We start from the raw sequence: 16,085 nt of genomic DNA on the forward strand, positions 1-16,085 counted from the left end.
GTAAAGCTTGAAGGGACCTTAGAAATCATCTAGTGATTCCATTTCCTTCATTTTGGAAATGAGGAAACAGAGAAAAAAGACTTGTCCAAAGTCACAAATCAGTCTGTAGCAGTCAGGATTAAAACCCAGATTCTGATTCTCAGTCCAGTGATATTTTTGCTGTCTCCATGTTCACAGTAACTCACCCTCAAGCCAGGGATCTTGAAGACCACAGGAGCGTGAGGCCAGAGGTCAGAGAATAGATTCACTCTAGTTCAACCTTCCCAGGCCAGAGCAACAATACAACCCAGCTTAGGGGATGAATATGACCTAAAGAGCCCTTGCTTTCTGGTTTCCACCAGTTTCTGGTGCCTCTTTTTAATCCCCTTCTTCACCTAGCTTCATTTCCTGGTCTTTACACTTGTCCTTTCTCCTATCCTTTTCTCTGCTGGCATTCATACTCATTCATTGTCTCTGTCTCTCTCCCCATTTCTCCTTCCTGCTCCTCTCTCTCTTACCCTCTCCTACTCTGTCTCTCTTTTTCTCTCTCCCCCAAGTTCTTTAAACTGCTGTTTCCTGGAATCCTGAGTCTCTCTGGCTCTTCTGAAAGAGCCACAGGTTTGTTTATTCATTGGCCATTAACTTTTTTATATCATCTGCTCAGTCATCAGGCTATGAGGCCACCCTTTGGTGCTGGAGCAGGGCAGAATTTGCCAGAGTCCTCTCTGACCTGGATCTTCTACTGGTTCTCTTCTTCTCCTTCTACTTATTCCTTTGTGGAATCACATACGCCAGGGAGTCATCAGAGGACATATCACATAGTAAGTGTCATTTCATTATTCAGAATGTAAATTCTTTGAAGTCAGGGATTCTTTTTCTTTTTTTTTTTGTCTTCTCATCGCCAGTGCCCAGCAGAGTGCCTGGCACACAGCAGGTAAGTAATAAATGCTTGTTTATTGATTGTTGTCCCTAGCCACACCATTTGTCCCTCCCTCTCTCCCTAGATCTTTGTTTCAACTTCCTGATAAGTCAGCATTTTTCTCCCTTTTTATTTCCTCCTTCCTCAAGCTATAGACCTCTGCAAGTATTTCTGTGTACGTGTATCTGAACATATGTCTATGTATCTCCAATGTGTGTACCTGTGCATCGACATGTACAGCTATGCATGTGTCCTAAGTGTACCTACACATGTGTACCTATGTTGGGACACTATGCCTACGGAATATTGCACATACTGTCATGTTGAGTTTTTCTCGATTTTGCTGAACTGCTCTTTTCTCTTTATGTTTTTGTTTACTAACAAAGAATGGACAACTTAAGAGGGGAAAAAAGAGTAACATATTCAGAAAAGACTATGATGTAAAAATAAATCAGTTTTTAAAAATTTCAGTAAACTGTACTTGTGTAGGTCTGTGTGCACACATCTACAATTCGACTCAATTCAACAAGTCAACCATGTACCAGACACAGACGTGGACCCACCAGACTCTTGGTTCTGAGGAAATAAAGACAAAAACAGTAGTCCCTGCCCTCAAGGATTTACAACATGGGCACAAATAGGAGGCATGTACAAAATCGATGCAAAATCATTTCCTGTGAAGGAAGGCCTAGTGATCTCTGTGAATCAGGAAGGGCTTCTTGTAGAAGGTGGTACTTGAACTGATGCCTAAGGAGAGCTAGGCATTCTAAAAGACAAAAGTGAGAAGGAAGAATATTCTAGGCACTGTCAGTGCAAAGGAAAATGGCAAGAAATAAAATATCCTAAAGGGGAACAAGAAGTAAGCCAGTTTGCCTGGAACACAAAGCTTATGAAGGGAAGTAATATGAAATAAGTTCATGTGGAAAACAGGGTGAAGCCAGATTGTGAAGGGCTTTGATTCCCAGAGGAACTTGTATTTTTTATCTTTACGCAAGAAGGAGCCATTGATGCTTCTCGAACAAGGGAGTAACACGGGCAGACCTGAGCTCTAGAAACATTGTTTCAGCAGCAGGAAAGCAAATGGACTGAAGACAGGAAAGATATTCTATGCCCTCAATAGAATGAGTATAAGTTAGGAGGAATAGGTTTCCGGGAAAAAATAAGGAAGCTGCAACCCCCTATCCCCACCCCAGGAACTAGGATTCTCCCTTTCCCACCCTGTTTTGGTGAAACTGAATTGAATCTGGAACATCCAGGTGGAGATGTCCAGCAGGCAGTTAGGGACTGAATGTAAACTTCTTGACGGCAGGGATTTTCATTTTTGCATTTTTATCCTGGTCTGTGGTGGGTACTTGGCACTTAATGTTTGTTGATTAAGGATTGAGACAGAAACTTGGGAGAGAGATGAGGGCTGGATTTGAAAGTTATAATAGGAACCATAGTTGAAGCCATAGGAACTGATAAGCTCACCAACAGAAGACAGAAGGAAAACAGGGCCTCAGCAATGCAAGGATCTAAGGCATCTCCAAAAGTCTCATAATAGAAAATGCTATCCACATCCAGAGAAAGAACTATGGAATTTGAATGCAGATTGAAGCATACTATTTGCTTTTTTTTCCTTCTGTTTTATTTCCTCTTTCTTGTGGTTCCTCCTAGTGGGTCTAATTCTTCTTTACAACATGACAATGTGAAAATATGTTTAATAGGAATGTATATGTAGAGCCTAAATCAGATAGCAAGCAGTATTGGGGAGGAAGGGGGGGATGGAGGGAGAGAAAATTTAAAATTCAAAAGCTTATGAAAGTGATTGTTGAAAACTAAAAATTAACTAATTTTTAAAAAGAAAAGAAAAAGAAAAAAGAAAACAGGGCATTGGACATAGCCCTAGGTACACACATATAGGGGTCAGGACATAGATAATGACCCTGCAAAGGAGACTGGGAAGGAGCAGCCAGACAGCGAAGAGGATGATCAACAGTTTCAAATGCTGTAAAGAGGTCAAAAAGAATGAAGAAGTACTTAGAAAGCTTGGCAAGTAAGAAATTGGTGGCCTTGGAGTAAGTAATTTCAGCCTATCAGTGGGGTCAGAAGCCATATTACAAGAGGCTGAGAAGTGAGCAGGAAGTAAATAAGTAGAGGCAAGGAACGTGGAAAGCTTATTTTGTTTGGCTGTGAAAGGGAGAAATAAGGATGAACAACTGAGGGAATTTCCTACCCCACTACGCCCGATATACATTTATATTTGAAATATGCTTCTCCTGGGTCTCCTTGTCTCTCCTACTCCTCAAAAATGTCTGAGTCACAGGCCAAAAGCTCCTAGCATTAGACAACTTATTTCCCTGTAGCTATAAACCTCTATCTCTTGACACTTTAACCCTGTAAGTCCCTCTAGATAAAGTCTAAAATGGACTGTGGGTAAGGATCCCTGGGTCAAAATGCTCTGGCTAGGGGTGGCTGGGCTGAGTAGCAGGCAAGCAGGCTGGGAGTGCGATGGCTGGCTCCCTCCACTTCAGTCCTATCAAAAACTGAAACCACAACTTGTTGACTTGGCTGGTACTTCTCTGGCCTGCAAATCCATGACAGAAAAACACACCCACCGCATGCACCACACCATACACATACATACACACACACACACACACACACACACACACACACACACACACACACATCCCAGAAGTGAGTTCAAGGAAGCACCCAAGCTGGGGTGCTGGCATGGGGAGCTTCGAGGGGGTGGAGTTAATCATTCTCAGACCGGCCTATCACTGCCTTCTCTAAGCCTTGGGGACAAAAGGACAGTAGCTGTGGAGCCCTGGCATTCTGCCCACTGCCCCAAGGCCCAGTAAGGGAAATGGAACAACTGGGGACTGCCTGGCTCTTGCTGTTGCTGCTACTGCTGCCACCCACGACAAAAGGTGAGTCCGGGTCCCAAAGCAACTCTTCCCTAGGACCCAAGCATCCCTCCCTGTCACCCTTTCCCCCACTCTTCAATGCCCTTTGTTCTAGCCTACCACAGGGTCCTTCCTACCACCCTGGCCTCACCGCCCCCAGAGGATCAGGCACCTTATTTATCCCCTCCCAGGATTCTGGGGTTCTCACCAGGACCCAGGTGTCTTGTCCTCCAGTCCTCATTCTTCCCAAGACCCAGGTATCTAGCCCCAGTACTCCTTCCCCCAGGGCTCAAATGTCCACAGGACAACCCTAAGATCACTCCAGTATCCAGAAGTCCTAGATGTTGGGAGCCAACCTGTTCCAAAAAGTTCCCTTCTATCCTGGGTGCTGGAGTCCTATACTTCCTTCTATCTGTTCGGAGATCAATTCCTTCAGCACAAGGATCTCTGAAAAACCTGTAATTGAAAATTAAGTCCCCTACATGACTGAAAAAGCAGTCCACGGAAAAGCAAAGGGTGATCTATAGGGATGGGGGAAGGGGAAGGAAGAAAGTAAAAACTGAGGTCGAAAGTGTAAGAATAGAGGATCTAGAGGGAATACTGAGGCATCTAAATGAGGGGATGGGAATAACAGGGAGATAAGAGACTAAGGAGCAGAAAAAGAAGCAGGGTAAAGGGAGTAACTGAAGGAGAGAGAGGTCCCCAACAGGCAGCCAAGCTAATTAATCATGACACTAGCTCAAGATCCCTCTCCACACTTCTTGTCATCCTGTCCTTTCCTTTCTCAGGTGAAGAAGGTCATTGGATAAGTTCAGGTAGGTCACTGGAGGCAAGAAGGGGGATCGTGGGGTGAAATCAAGGGGAAGGTATAGAGGCTCTGGGGAGACCTGGAAGGCATTGGGCAAAATGGGGTAAGGCAGAGCCTTGGTGCCAGGTCTGCCTTCTCTGTTTAGGCTGTGGTCAGCAAATCCTGATGAACCAGGTGAATGAGCGCATCGTGGGAGGCAAAAATGCCCAGGAAGGGGCTTGGCCATGGCAGGCCAGTCTAAGGCAGAACAAGAACCACATCTGCGGGGCCACTCTCATTTCCCATAGCTGGGCTCTGACAGCTGCCCATTGCTTTCACCAGTGAGTGACCAGGTCCCTTCTCAACCAATCACCTCTTCCCCCAAAGGCCTGTGACCCTATCCAAGAGTCAGTTGAACCAACAGCTTAATGTCCCAGAGTCCTCTGATCCAGTCCACAGACACAACTGTGCCCCAAACTGAAGCCCATAAAGGGGGAACTGTCCTGCCTACAGTCTCACGACCAATTACCAACAGCTGGAACTAGAACTCAGGTTTCCTGATTTCAAGTCCACTGGTTTTTTCCCTATCATACTCCCTCAATCTGAGATATTTGCAACTCCCCAGAAACAGATATATGAACAAGGTGGTTGCACCCTGGCCTAGAAGCAAGATCTTAGATTAGATTCTCTGTGATTAATCCCAGTGAGTCCAGTGGAGAACATTTTAACACCTTTGGGCAACATAGAGAGGATAGTCCAAGTTGCTTTTAATATTTCTATAGAAACAGAAAATACTGTCCTTTAGCTGTGTTTAGTTATGTTTTGTTGTTTCCCATCCTTTCTAATCATTTGGGGGTGGAGGGGAAAGGGAGGCAGAGCTGATCATTTTGGCACAAAACAGTTCCTGGGGCAAGCAGCACTAAATGCACCCTCCAATCAACTATGGGTAGAGATCTATAGGAGGGCGCTGCTGGAAAAGCTAACACCCAGCAAGGAGGACAAGGGCTGGGCTACAAGACTGAATCCAGTATAAATCTGTGTTATCTGTAATTGTTGTGGTCCGGGGCAAAACTCTGGTCACCCTGCTCTTGTCATGGCTCTGCAGGAAAGTTACAGGTGTAGCAATTGCCCAAAACATCAGTCCTCTGTGGCTGGTACAACTTCCCTGTCACCAAGTTGGTCTCAGCACCATGTGCCACCTGCATTTCCAGAGCAGTGAGTCAGTTACCCCATGCTGAGATACAACCCATAAACAGTAACATGTCTGTCCTAATCCACACCCCCCTCTCCTTGAGACAGTTTGCCCCTGCAACTTTCAGATACAAGACTATGCAAGATCAGGTTATAGGATGTCCTGCAAAGTTTACAAACCGTTGTGCTGGGCCTGGGGTTTCCCTCCCTGAACACGATTCCAGTCCTGTCCCAACACTTTCCCCCCTGCTCCCATCCCCACCCCCTTTGCAGGCCTATCCAGGAGTCCCAGTTCCAGGTAGTCTTCGGGGAACTCCTGCTCTTTTCCACCCCAGACCAGTCCATCTCAAGCCCACTGAGCCAGGTGATCCTGCACCCAGACTACTCCGGGGTAGATGGCTCGACGGGGGACATTGCCCTCTTGAAGCTGGCCCAGCCTCTCACCTTCTCCCCCTGGATTCTGCCAGCCTGTCTCCCTGAGGCCTCCAACCCCTTTCACACTAATTCAACCTGCTCTGTGACAGGATGGGGGAACGTGAAGGAGGGAGGTGAGCCTTGGGAGCGAGGGGGACAGTGGGAGGTTCTCATGGGGGAAGAGGGGAGTCTGATGAAGCTTCTTCCCAGACCTAGGTGAAGTTCTCCAGCCCAAGTTCTCTGAGCAAGGTGGTCATGGATAATTCCACAATAATCCCTAAGTGATTTCACCTTATCTCTGGGCTGCGTATATTTAATAATGATACCTCAGGATATTTATTAATGATACCTCAGTTTTCTATAACACTTTAAGGTTTACAAAAGTCCTGTCCTCTCAACAACCTTGTGAAGGAAGTCGTACAAGTGGTATTATCCCAGTGCAAACTGAGGAAACTGAGGCTCAGAAAGGGTGAATGACTTGACCCTAGCCACTAAAATTGAACTAAGACTTGCACTATGGCCAGCCTGATATCCTCAAAATCTTAACCAATAGAAAAAGGCCGGTCCTCCCGTTTCACCCTTCCCTTCTCTCCCAGCTGGGGAACTACCTACAGCATCAGCTCTCAGACTGGAACAGAACAGGAAGCTAAGGAGAAAAACTCCACTGTTCTCCCTTTTTGCTGAAGCACATCTTCCTTGGGTCTAGGGGACAGGAGGTCATCTTATCACATGGAAATAAAAATGGAAATTTCCAATTCACCAGGTTTTAGCCCAGACCTGTGTTAGGTGCTACTAGGGAAAACAAGACCCAGTCTCGTTGTCCTGGTCCTCAGAAGTGCATAATCTGGAACACAAAACTCCCAGTAGGGAACTTGCACAATAGAAAAGGATATCTAAATCAATGTTAGAGTGAATGATTCTGTCCCTTAAATACTATCTATAGACATTAAAAAAAAAAGCAGAGATTACTAGGTGGTAGGGGTGATCAAGGAAGGCTCTAATGGAAGAGGCAGGACTGGAAGTGCTGAAAACAGCACCCCCCCAAAAAAAAAATAGAAGTCCAGGTTAAGGAATGAAATGAACAAACACCTAGCATGCTCATTTGACAGTTGATTTGTGCTGGGAAACAATAATAATAGCTGACATTCATGTAGTACCTCCTGTGGGTCTTTTGTCTTTGTGAGGCAATCAGGGTTAAGTGACTTGCCCAGGGTCACACAGCTAGTAAGTGTTATGTGTCTGAGGCCGGATTTGAACTCAGGTCCTCCTGACTTGTCTGTCCATCCCCTCCCCAGAACTAGCTGAGTTCAGCATCTTCTTTCTGCTCTCCCATAAAGATCAGGACTAGGGTTCAGCTCTTCCCAGAAGTAAGTGTCTCTGCTCTCTCTCCCAACCCCCAGTTCAGCTGTCCCCACCATACCCCCTGCAGGAAGCAACGCTGCCACTGATTGAAGCTAAGGAGTGTAACCAGATCTTGAACAGTGATCAGCAAGAGGTCACCGATGAAATGATCTGTGCGGGCTATATGAATGGGGGTGTGGATGCCTGTCAGGTGAGGGCACAGATGACAGTTGGGTTGCATAACCAAGGTCTCCTAAAACTATTGCTTCTTTGGGGGAGGGAGAGACTGAGGGACAGGCCCTGGGAGGGAATTATTTTAAAATCATGCAGTGTCAGAGCTGGGACATGGAAATCATCTCTAGTCGAAGGATTATTAGCCTTTTTTCAGTCACAGATCCCTTTAACAATCTGCAAAATCTATGAGTCCCTTTTTAAATGCATAAAACACAGAATTAGCCAAAATCCAATTATACTGAATTGCAGTTATCAATTTTTTAAAAAAGTTTACAAATCCTAGGTAAAAACCCCCCATCTAGTCCTGCCTCCAAATTTTACAAATAGAGATACTGAGGCAAAGCTAGACTTGCCTAATGAAGGTTATAAGTAAGTTAATAGCAAAGCCAGACCTAAAACCCAAGTCTTCAGCCTCCAAGTTCAGGACTCTTTCTGCTACGTCAGGCTAAATCCTATTCATATAATTTTAGGGTAGGGATTATGGATTAATTAGAAGAAATCCTAAACTGAGCCAAGAAATCTGAATTTTAGGCCTTGCTTTGCCACTTACTGTGTGACCTTCAGCAAGTCATCTGAGGTTCAATTTCATCCTTTCATGTGAAAGCACCCAGTGGTCCTAAGGGCCCTTCCTATTCTCATATTCTATATTTTGGGTGGACGGGCAGGCTGGGGAACTGAGACTTGGAAGGACTACTTCCTGCCTCCCTGGTCTGACATGGGTGGGGGAGAGTGTCCTGGGGAAGGTGGGCTTGAAATCTAGGGAGGGAGGAGGAAGATAAAGGAAGTTAGAACATTGAGAAAACAGGTTCTTACTCAGGCCTAAATTAATAAGCCTTTCTTCCTAACCTTAGGGTGATTCTGGGGGTCCCTTGGTATGTCCGTATGTAGACTCCTGGTTCCTGGTGGGAATCGTAAGCTGGGGCATTGGCTGTGCCCGACCCGGAAAACCAGGTGTCTACACTCTCGTCTCTGCCTATGGGGACTGGATCCTGAATAACACATCAGAGGTGCGGCTGGGCTCCTACAGCATCAGTGTCTGGAATGCTGCTGTCACACGGACTCATGGTCCCCATGTCACCAGCCTCCTTCTGGTCCTGTGGGGCCTTGCCAACAGTTACTGAATTCCTCAACAGCTGCTGCTTCCCTTCTATTTAACCCCGTTCGACCTCCCCACCACCCACATGCCCAGATACATCAGAAATCTCCCCCTTTCCAAATCCATCTCTAGTACCTTCCATTTCTAAAAAGCCTTCAATACACTCAGCCTTGTCAGCAGATGCCCCCACCCCAGAGACTGAGTGTAATTCCCTCACCCCCATCTCCCCTACCTGGGTTGGCACAGAGATAGCACTTCAGTATCTAATTCGTCCTTCTCTTTTTAATAAAGATGCCAGAAGAAAGATTAGCAGTAAGCCTACTGGGCCCCAGCCAGAACAAGTTCCAGCAGTTGTCTCTCCTCCAAAGGGGTGTTGCAGAAGAAGGGGGAGCAGAGTCATTAGAGTGCAAAGCAAGGGGGAAGAGGGGAAGCAGTTAAGTAAGAGGGGGAGGCAGGAATGTAAGCCCTTCGCTGTGAGCCAAAAGATCTGTTTGATGTCCCGCTTTGCCACGGACTCATCGGGCAAATAAATTCCCCTCCCTGGGCTTCATATTCTCCTCTGTAAAATGGGGACCCAGTAAATTCAAAGGCACGCCCATCTCCAATATGTTGAGTCTGCCAGGGGTCAAACTAAGGCCTCCTTCAGGGAAGTGAATAAGAAAAGTAAAGAGTGAATGCCACAAGTATCTGCGTCTGTTTTCATGCCTCTGGGGCAAGGGGACTGCAGTCTCTGCTTCCTGGGCAGAGGAAGGAGGCTTCCGAGAATAGGCAGCCCGGGCTTGTTGGGGAGGGGAGGGGGATGCAGGTGAAAAGTTCAGAGAAATGAGACGCTGGAAGAGCGACAGCCCCTGGTCTGCGACCGAACTGGGTGCCCTTTAAGGGGGACACTGAGAAAACGAAGCCCAATCCAATGCCTAGGGGGAATGAGGGGTGCGGGGCAGGGAGAAACATACACAAAAGAGAGGACAGAGACAAGAGACTTAGAAAAGAGACGGAAGAGGCAAGAGATAAAAAAGACCAAAAGCTTTGAGAGACAAGAGAGAGAGGAAAAAGCTACAGAGAAGACAGAGACAGAAAAAACAAATGACAGAGAGAGGCCAGAGTTAGAGACAGAGGCTCAGAGACGGAGACACTCAGAGACTGGGGAGGGGGAGAGGTCATGCTTCAGATTTCTAGTTCTCATCCCACCCCCGCAAACAGGAAGTACTTCTGTCTGACTTCATTCCCTTCTGCTTAAAATTAAATTTATTTCCCTTTCCGTCAAGTGGGCCTGACTTGATGACTCCTCCTCCCTCTTCTCTTCCCCACACCCCCTCTGGGAAGCCTTCTCCGATTCAGGAAAGCGTGAGTTAACCAACGCGGATCTATCTCAAGATGGAAGTCTACGAAAGGGCCCAGAATGACGGCCGGAAGTACCCTCTGACTACAACCGAGAATGCACTGTCCCTCCTATGACAGACCTTCTCAATATGGTCACCTTTTAGGGGCTTCCTTCAGACCGTCGTTGGCAGGGCCCTCCGCAGCCACGTAGCCCAACCCATACCCCACCAAAAGTATCTTCCTCTGCAACCAGAATATCTCTAGTGAGAGGTACCACAATACTTCAAGCTGACCTGAATGCTACTGATATTTTTCCTTACGTCAGACCTAAAATTTGCTTCTTAAATCTGTCAACATACGGTGTCCACATTGCCTCACTCCCACAAAAGCAGTTTTCCCAGGGTATCAAGAAGGGACCATCATCGGTTTATTTCATCCCAATGGGGTTTTAGCACCGGACCTGCTATATTTAGGTCACCTCCCCCGCAACCCACTACGACCTCTGTAAGATGGCGTCGTCGACGCCGCATTGTTTCCTCCCCTGACCTTACCAACATGGCGGCCTCACTTCTCCCTCTACCAAGATGGCACTCGCCTTGTGCTCTCGAAACAATATTCCCTAAGCCGCTACCTCCTCCCGGATTCCTAGTTCTTCAGTAAAATGAACTAATCTACCAATGTCGTCACCACGGGCCGACCTGGGACTGCGCTTTAGAATACAAATCTTTACTAAGATGGCAGCAGAGACGCACCTAAAAGGGAGGACGTCCGAGCACGGCGTACGTATATTCACGGCAAGTAATTTCCGCCGACGCGTACTCAAAGCATCCCGGGACTGGGACGAACTGAGACTGCGCCGGGCAGTTGATTGGGGGGGGAGGGAAGCTAGACGCCGAGATGGTAAGTGAGGAGGTAGAGAAGCAAGGGGCGCCCCGAGGGGAGGGGTCGGGCTCGGGGCATGAAGGCTAGGGGGCCCGGGCCGGGCTAGGGGCGAGGGGACTGGGGACGAGGTGGGGCCCGGGGCTGGGCTCGAGGCACAGGAATGGGGGCTTAGGAATGTATGGAGAAGGCCCTGCTCTGACCAGGGCTGGAGGGAGAGGGGCTGGGATGCGCCCGGGGCTGGCCGGGGCGGAGAAGGCTCACTCCTGCCCCTGGCCCCCAGGATGTGTTCCTAATGATCCGGCGCCACAAGACAACGATCTTCACAGATGCGAAGGAGTCGAGCACAGTGTTTGAACTGAAGCGCATTGTGGAAGGCATCCTCAAGAGGCCCCCGGATGAGCAGCGGCTCTACAAGGTTTGTAGTCCGTCCCCACACCCCACCCTCACCCCATACCCACTGCTGTTCCCCCGCCCACATTTGTCTCATCATGGTACACTCCATTTGGAATCGGAGGAACTAGGTTCAAATCGCACGTCTGACAAGTATTACTTTTGTGATCTTGTCACTTAACTTCTTTGGGACTCAGTTTCCTCATCTGTAAAATGGGGGTGTGTGGGTTTGACTAGATGGTCTCCAGGGTCCAGCATCAGTTCTGAATCTGAACTTCCTTCTTAGGGCAGGACATTATCACCCGCATTAGCAAGGGATCATAGCCAGCTCTCCACACCTTTTTCCTTGGAGAGAAGGCCCGAAGGATTATTTAAAGTCATTATTTTCTTATATCCCATACCCCTGCTACAAGGCCTGACATTCCTTCACTAGGTAAAGGAGAGGCTTGGCTACCAAAGATAATACTGGGTAACTTCCAGGAGCCAGCTCTCTTTGTATTGAAAAGTTTTCTTCCCTTCTCTACCATGGGGAGAAATGACCTTCCTCCCCCAACTCAGAGCCAGCTGTGTCTGCTCATTGTTTATACATACTCTGTGGTCAACTACTTATTGAACATCACTGCTGAATGGCATCATCTGATTAAGAGGCTACAAGGTAATTTAGGAAGAGTTCCAGACTTGGAATAATTAGACCTAAATTAGATCTCATTGATGCTACTCATTAGCCTTAAGACCCTAGGCAAGTCAGTTTCTATAAGCTTCAGTTTCCTGGCCTATAAAATGAGGATAATTATACCATATCTGATGAAGATTAAATGAGATCATGCAGGCAAAGTGCTTTGTAAATCAAAGTGCTGTCAACCTTATGTGGCATCCTCTCTTCCTGCCACCCAGAATCCCTACCTGTCCCAGCCCTTCTCTGCCTCCAGGAAGGAATGCCATAGGACCCACACATGTTCCTGGGCTGTGTGTCCTATCCGTGTCCCTGACCTCTTCTTAGGATCTTACCACCACCACCTTTCTCTCCCCAGGATGACCAGCTGCTGGATGACAGTAAGACCCTGGGCGAGTGTGGCTTCACAAGTCAGACAGCCAGGCCTCAAGCACCAGCCACTGTGGGGCTGGCCTTTCGAGCTGGTAAGGAGTTGACCAGGAAAAAAAATGGGTGTTTTGAGTACCATTAGAACCAAGAATAGAGAGTTTTACTGGAAATTAAGATGTGAATTGGTACTTTTGTAACATTGAGGCTTTTGTGTATTTCTGTAACACATGTGAGGCTGTATCTCTCATTGGGTATTGCACTGTCATGAAACTATAACCAGCATTTTTCTTGGACATGTTGATAAAATTGCACTGATGGGTCTGAAGACTTCCCCCTCTGTGGTTCGCTTTCATACTTCTGTGCTTTAAGGAAGATAAACTCATGGATTCCCTACCCCCAGTGGTTAAGTTTTAGAGTTTTTACTATGTGACTCAAGGATCTTTTCAGGGAACTGCAGAAAAAAACAAGTTTTAGGTTATCCTTCCTGCCGAGAGAAGGCAGTACAGCAACTGTTCCTGGCCTCAAAATGCAGTGATTTAATAAGAGAATAAGATACAGCCTGAACATCAACAATTTGAGGTTTTCAAAGTACTTTTCTCAGAACTGAGGTCACATGCCTAGGGTTGCAATAAGAGTATAGAATGTAGGTACCAAATCTGCCCACTAACAAGTTCTTTTAGCCATAGTTGTCAGTCAGGAGCACTGAACTCCACCGTGCTGGGCTGGGGGTGGATGCCAGAGATTTGACAGACCAGTGAGGCAGATAAAACTTTGTAAATAAAATAGTAACTTTTGTAAAAGAACTTCCCCCATTAAAACCCCACTGTGATGCCTCCTTGTGGTGTGGAGATAACTTTGAATTCTTGTAAACTGCCAGCAGAGCTTTGACAAGTCAAAAAAACTGCAAAATTTGTGGGCTGGAAACTTTTGGGTGAGAATTATCCTAGGAAGAGGCTTATCACTAAATTTGACAGTTATTAATTATGTTGGTTCCACCAAATATAGAAGACGTATTTGCACTGGTGTAGGGGGTACAATGATAATGAAATCAGATTCTAGAAGTATTAAGTATTAAATTGTGGCAAGTGATGTACAGGCATTCAGAGCAGGGAAAGGTATGAAAGGAATAATCAAGGAAGGTTTAATGAAGGTGAGGTTTGAAACTAGCTGTGGTTTAAAGAATGTCCAAGTGAGGCTTGCTAAAGTAGAGGGTGCCTGCTGGTGAAAAGCCAGAAAGAGAGGGTGTCAAGCTATGGGAGCCAAGCAAAGGACTTAACCCTAAGGTTCTAGGAACCTCAAGGAATAAAGTGAAGCAGGTATGTAAATCCTACAACCAAGATAGCTAGTAGCTCTGAACCACTTGCAGCCACTATGGACCACAGAAGGGGGATACTCAGGCAAAACAAGGGATCATCTGGTAATGGTTCTCTCTCCCACTCCACAGATGATGTATTTGAAACACTGCGCATTGAGTCCTTCTCCAGCCCTCCAGAACTGCCAGATGTCATGAAGCCTCAAGACTCTGGAAGTGGCACCAATGAGCAAGCTGTGCAGTAAGGGCCCAAGGCCCCACCCCCTATAGTGACCTAATACAATAAAAAATTTTGGTGTTAGGCTGTTGCCTCCATCTTCTTGTGGCCTCTGTTCTTAACTCTTCTTTGAGCCTCTCTTCCTCCACAATATTCCTTTGTCCCCAAACCATCCCCCCTAAATTCTCTTTGCCAGCACAAGTTTTTCCCTTGTAATAATCAAATATAGCCCCTACCTGGTTCCAGCTTCAAGATTTCAAATACATCTGAAATTGTGCTCCCAGCGCTATGTTCTCTGCTCACCCACTTGTCACTGAAGTGTTCTCTGGGTAATTGCTGCTGTTACCATGGCTGTAATGAAGTAGACCTGAGGACCCTTGGCAGGGAATGGATACAGGATTCTAACATTCTCTGACTCTAGAACTGACAGTTCAGTTAGGGAATCAAAATCAGTATACAAATGCAAATAGAAAGGAGTTTGTGTGTGCTGCATATTGACTTGAAAATCATAAATCAACACCTACATACTCTTTTGTTTGGGAGACATTTCCCAGTTAATTTCAGTCTGGTTCTTTGGTCTTTCAGTACCTCTGACCTAAAAGATCAATGTAATCTGAAATATAGGCTGAGCTTACTCTGCTTCCCTCATCCATGCTGGTTCTAGGTAAACTAGAGCTGAACAGAGTGAAGAATGTAGGGAAAATAAAGATGGTTCATTGTGCAGGGATGGATGGAATACAACTGAATTTGAGCTCATTTAGAATCAAGACTTTAGAGTTCTAGTTCCTCTCATAGTTCTCTAAGAGCAATGATCCCAAAGTGAAGAATACTTGACCCATTAGAAGGATGCGGTACAACATAACCCCCAAGGAGTTTTAAGATCGGAGGGTGGGAAAATTGTGTTGGAGATAAGCCACATAAGAATAAGAGGCAACCTATTTTCCACCTACATACTCCCAACACTTCTCCCTTTCTGCACAATATAGTCAGTCTCTACCCCTCCCCCTCCAAAGAAACCTAACCACAGAAAGAGCCCTGTGGAGGGCAGGCTACATAGTCTTGACAGTACAAGACCCCCACACCCTTATTTCAGGTGGGTCAGTGACAGCATGAGCAGTCATGGATTATAAAATGCATAGTACCTTTCCCCAAAGACTCGCCCCTTTTCTGTACATCTCCATTTATGTCAAGGGTGGAACGTCTTTCCAATCAGGTTTGAAACAAATGAAGCTTCCAACTTCATTCTCTTGAGATGTCTCCCAGTCAGTACCCATCCTAACCACAAAACCCTATTTCTTTGTCCATAATACTGCTAGCATCTCCCTCTCCACGTTCATAGGATCATCACTTCTTATATTATTGCAGTGGTCTTCTAATCAGTGTTGCCTACTCTTTCCCCATTCCAATCCTCCACATAATGCCAAAGTGTTTCTAAAGCTTAAGCAGGACATCACCCCATTTGTAGAAAAAGCCTGGTTTTTGTATTGTATATATATTATCTACAGAGAAACGTGACTTTCTAAAAAGCTGTTTTGCAGACTTAGGGATTTTTTAATTTACCTTTCAGTTTTATTAAAATATCAAAAAAATTCAATTGCTTATCTAGCTGTAAGTCTACCCTAACCCCAGGATTTTTCTTTAGGTGACTGGGGTTAAATGACTTGCCCAGGGTCACACAGCTAATAAGTGTCAAGTGTTTGGTCTGAGGTTGGCACTTGAACTCGGGTCCTCCTCACTCCAGGGCCAGTGCTCTATCCACTGAGGCACCTAGCTGTCCCTATCCCCAAGATTTTTCAATAATGATGCATTACTACCAAAAATATAAATATTTTAGTTTTTCTATCATTGAAGAAAATTTAAGTTTATGTAATCCTCGGCACATTTTTTAACTTTTTGATTTTATAATGTACTTAATACATTAGCATAGTATACATAATGCACATATATATGGGGGTGCATGCATAAATTGTTCACTAATGAGACACATAACTGAAATTGACTGCTGCTCTAGAGTAAGCTCTGAAAGGGGAGTGGAAAAAGCAGATGAGCCAAGTAAATCACAGCAGTTGT

At 46.0% G+C, this 16,085-nt stretch overlaps 2 protein-coding genes across 2 annotated transcripts; both read left to right on the forward strand.

Annotated features, from left to right (window-relative positions):
• The first annotated feature begins 589 nt into the window (after positions 1–589).
• LOC110214514 (serine protease 33-like) lies at positions 590–9,538 on the forward strand. The gene is made up of 7 exons (XM_020995471.2): positions 590–800; positions 3,678–3,813; positions 4,578–4,604; positions 4,743–4,917; positions 6,041–6,315; positions 7,582–7,733; positions 8,608–9,538. Exons 1-7 carry the CDS (start codon positions 654–656, stop codon positions 8,875–8,877), a joined length of 1,182 nt encoding a protein of 393 aa, XP_020851130.2. The 5' UTR covers positions 590–653; the 3' UTR covers positions 8,878–9,538.
• Positions 9,539–10,966: 1,428 nt separating this feature from the next.
• ELOB (elongin B) lies at positions 10,967–14,113 on the forward strand. Its single transcript, XM_020995579.2, has 4 exons — positions 10,967–11,072; positions 11,335–11,469; positions 12,476–12,581; positions 13,931–14,113. Exons 1-4 carry the CDS (start codon positions 11,070–11,072, stop codon positions 14,041–14,043), a joined length of 357 nt encoding a protein of 118 aa, XP_020851238.1. The 5' UTR covers positions 10,967–11,069; the 3' UTR covers positions 14,044–14,113.
• The last annotated feature ends 1,972 nt before the right edge of the window (positions 14,114–16,085 follow it).

Source organism: Phascolarctos cinereus, unplaced genomic scaffold (assembly GCF_003287225.1).
Source record: "Phascolarctos cinereus isolate Bilbo 61053 unplaced genomic scaffold, phaCin_HiC Scaffold_4;HRSCAF=312, whole genome shotgun sequence".
Taxonomy (NCBI): Eukaryota; Metazoa; Chordata; class Mammalia; order Diprotodontia; family Phascolarctidae; genus Phascolarctos; species Phascolarctos cinereus.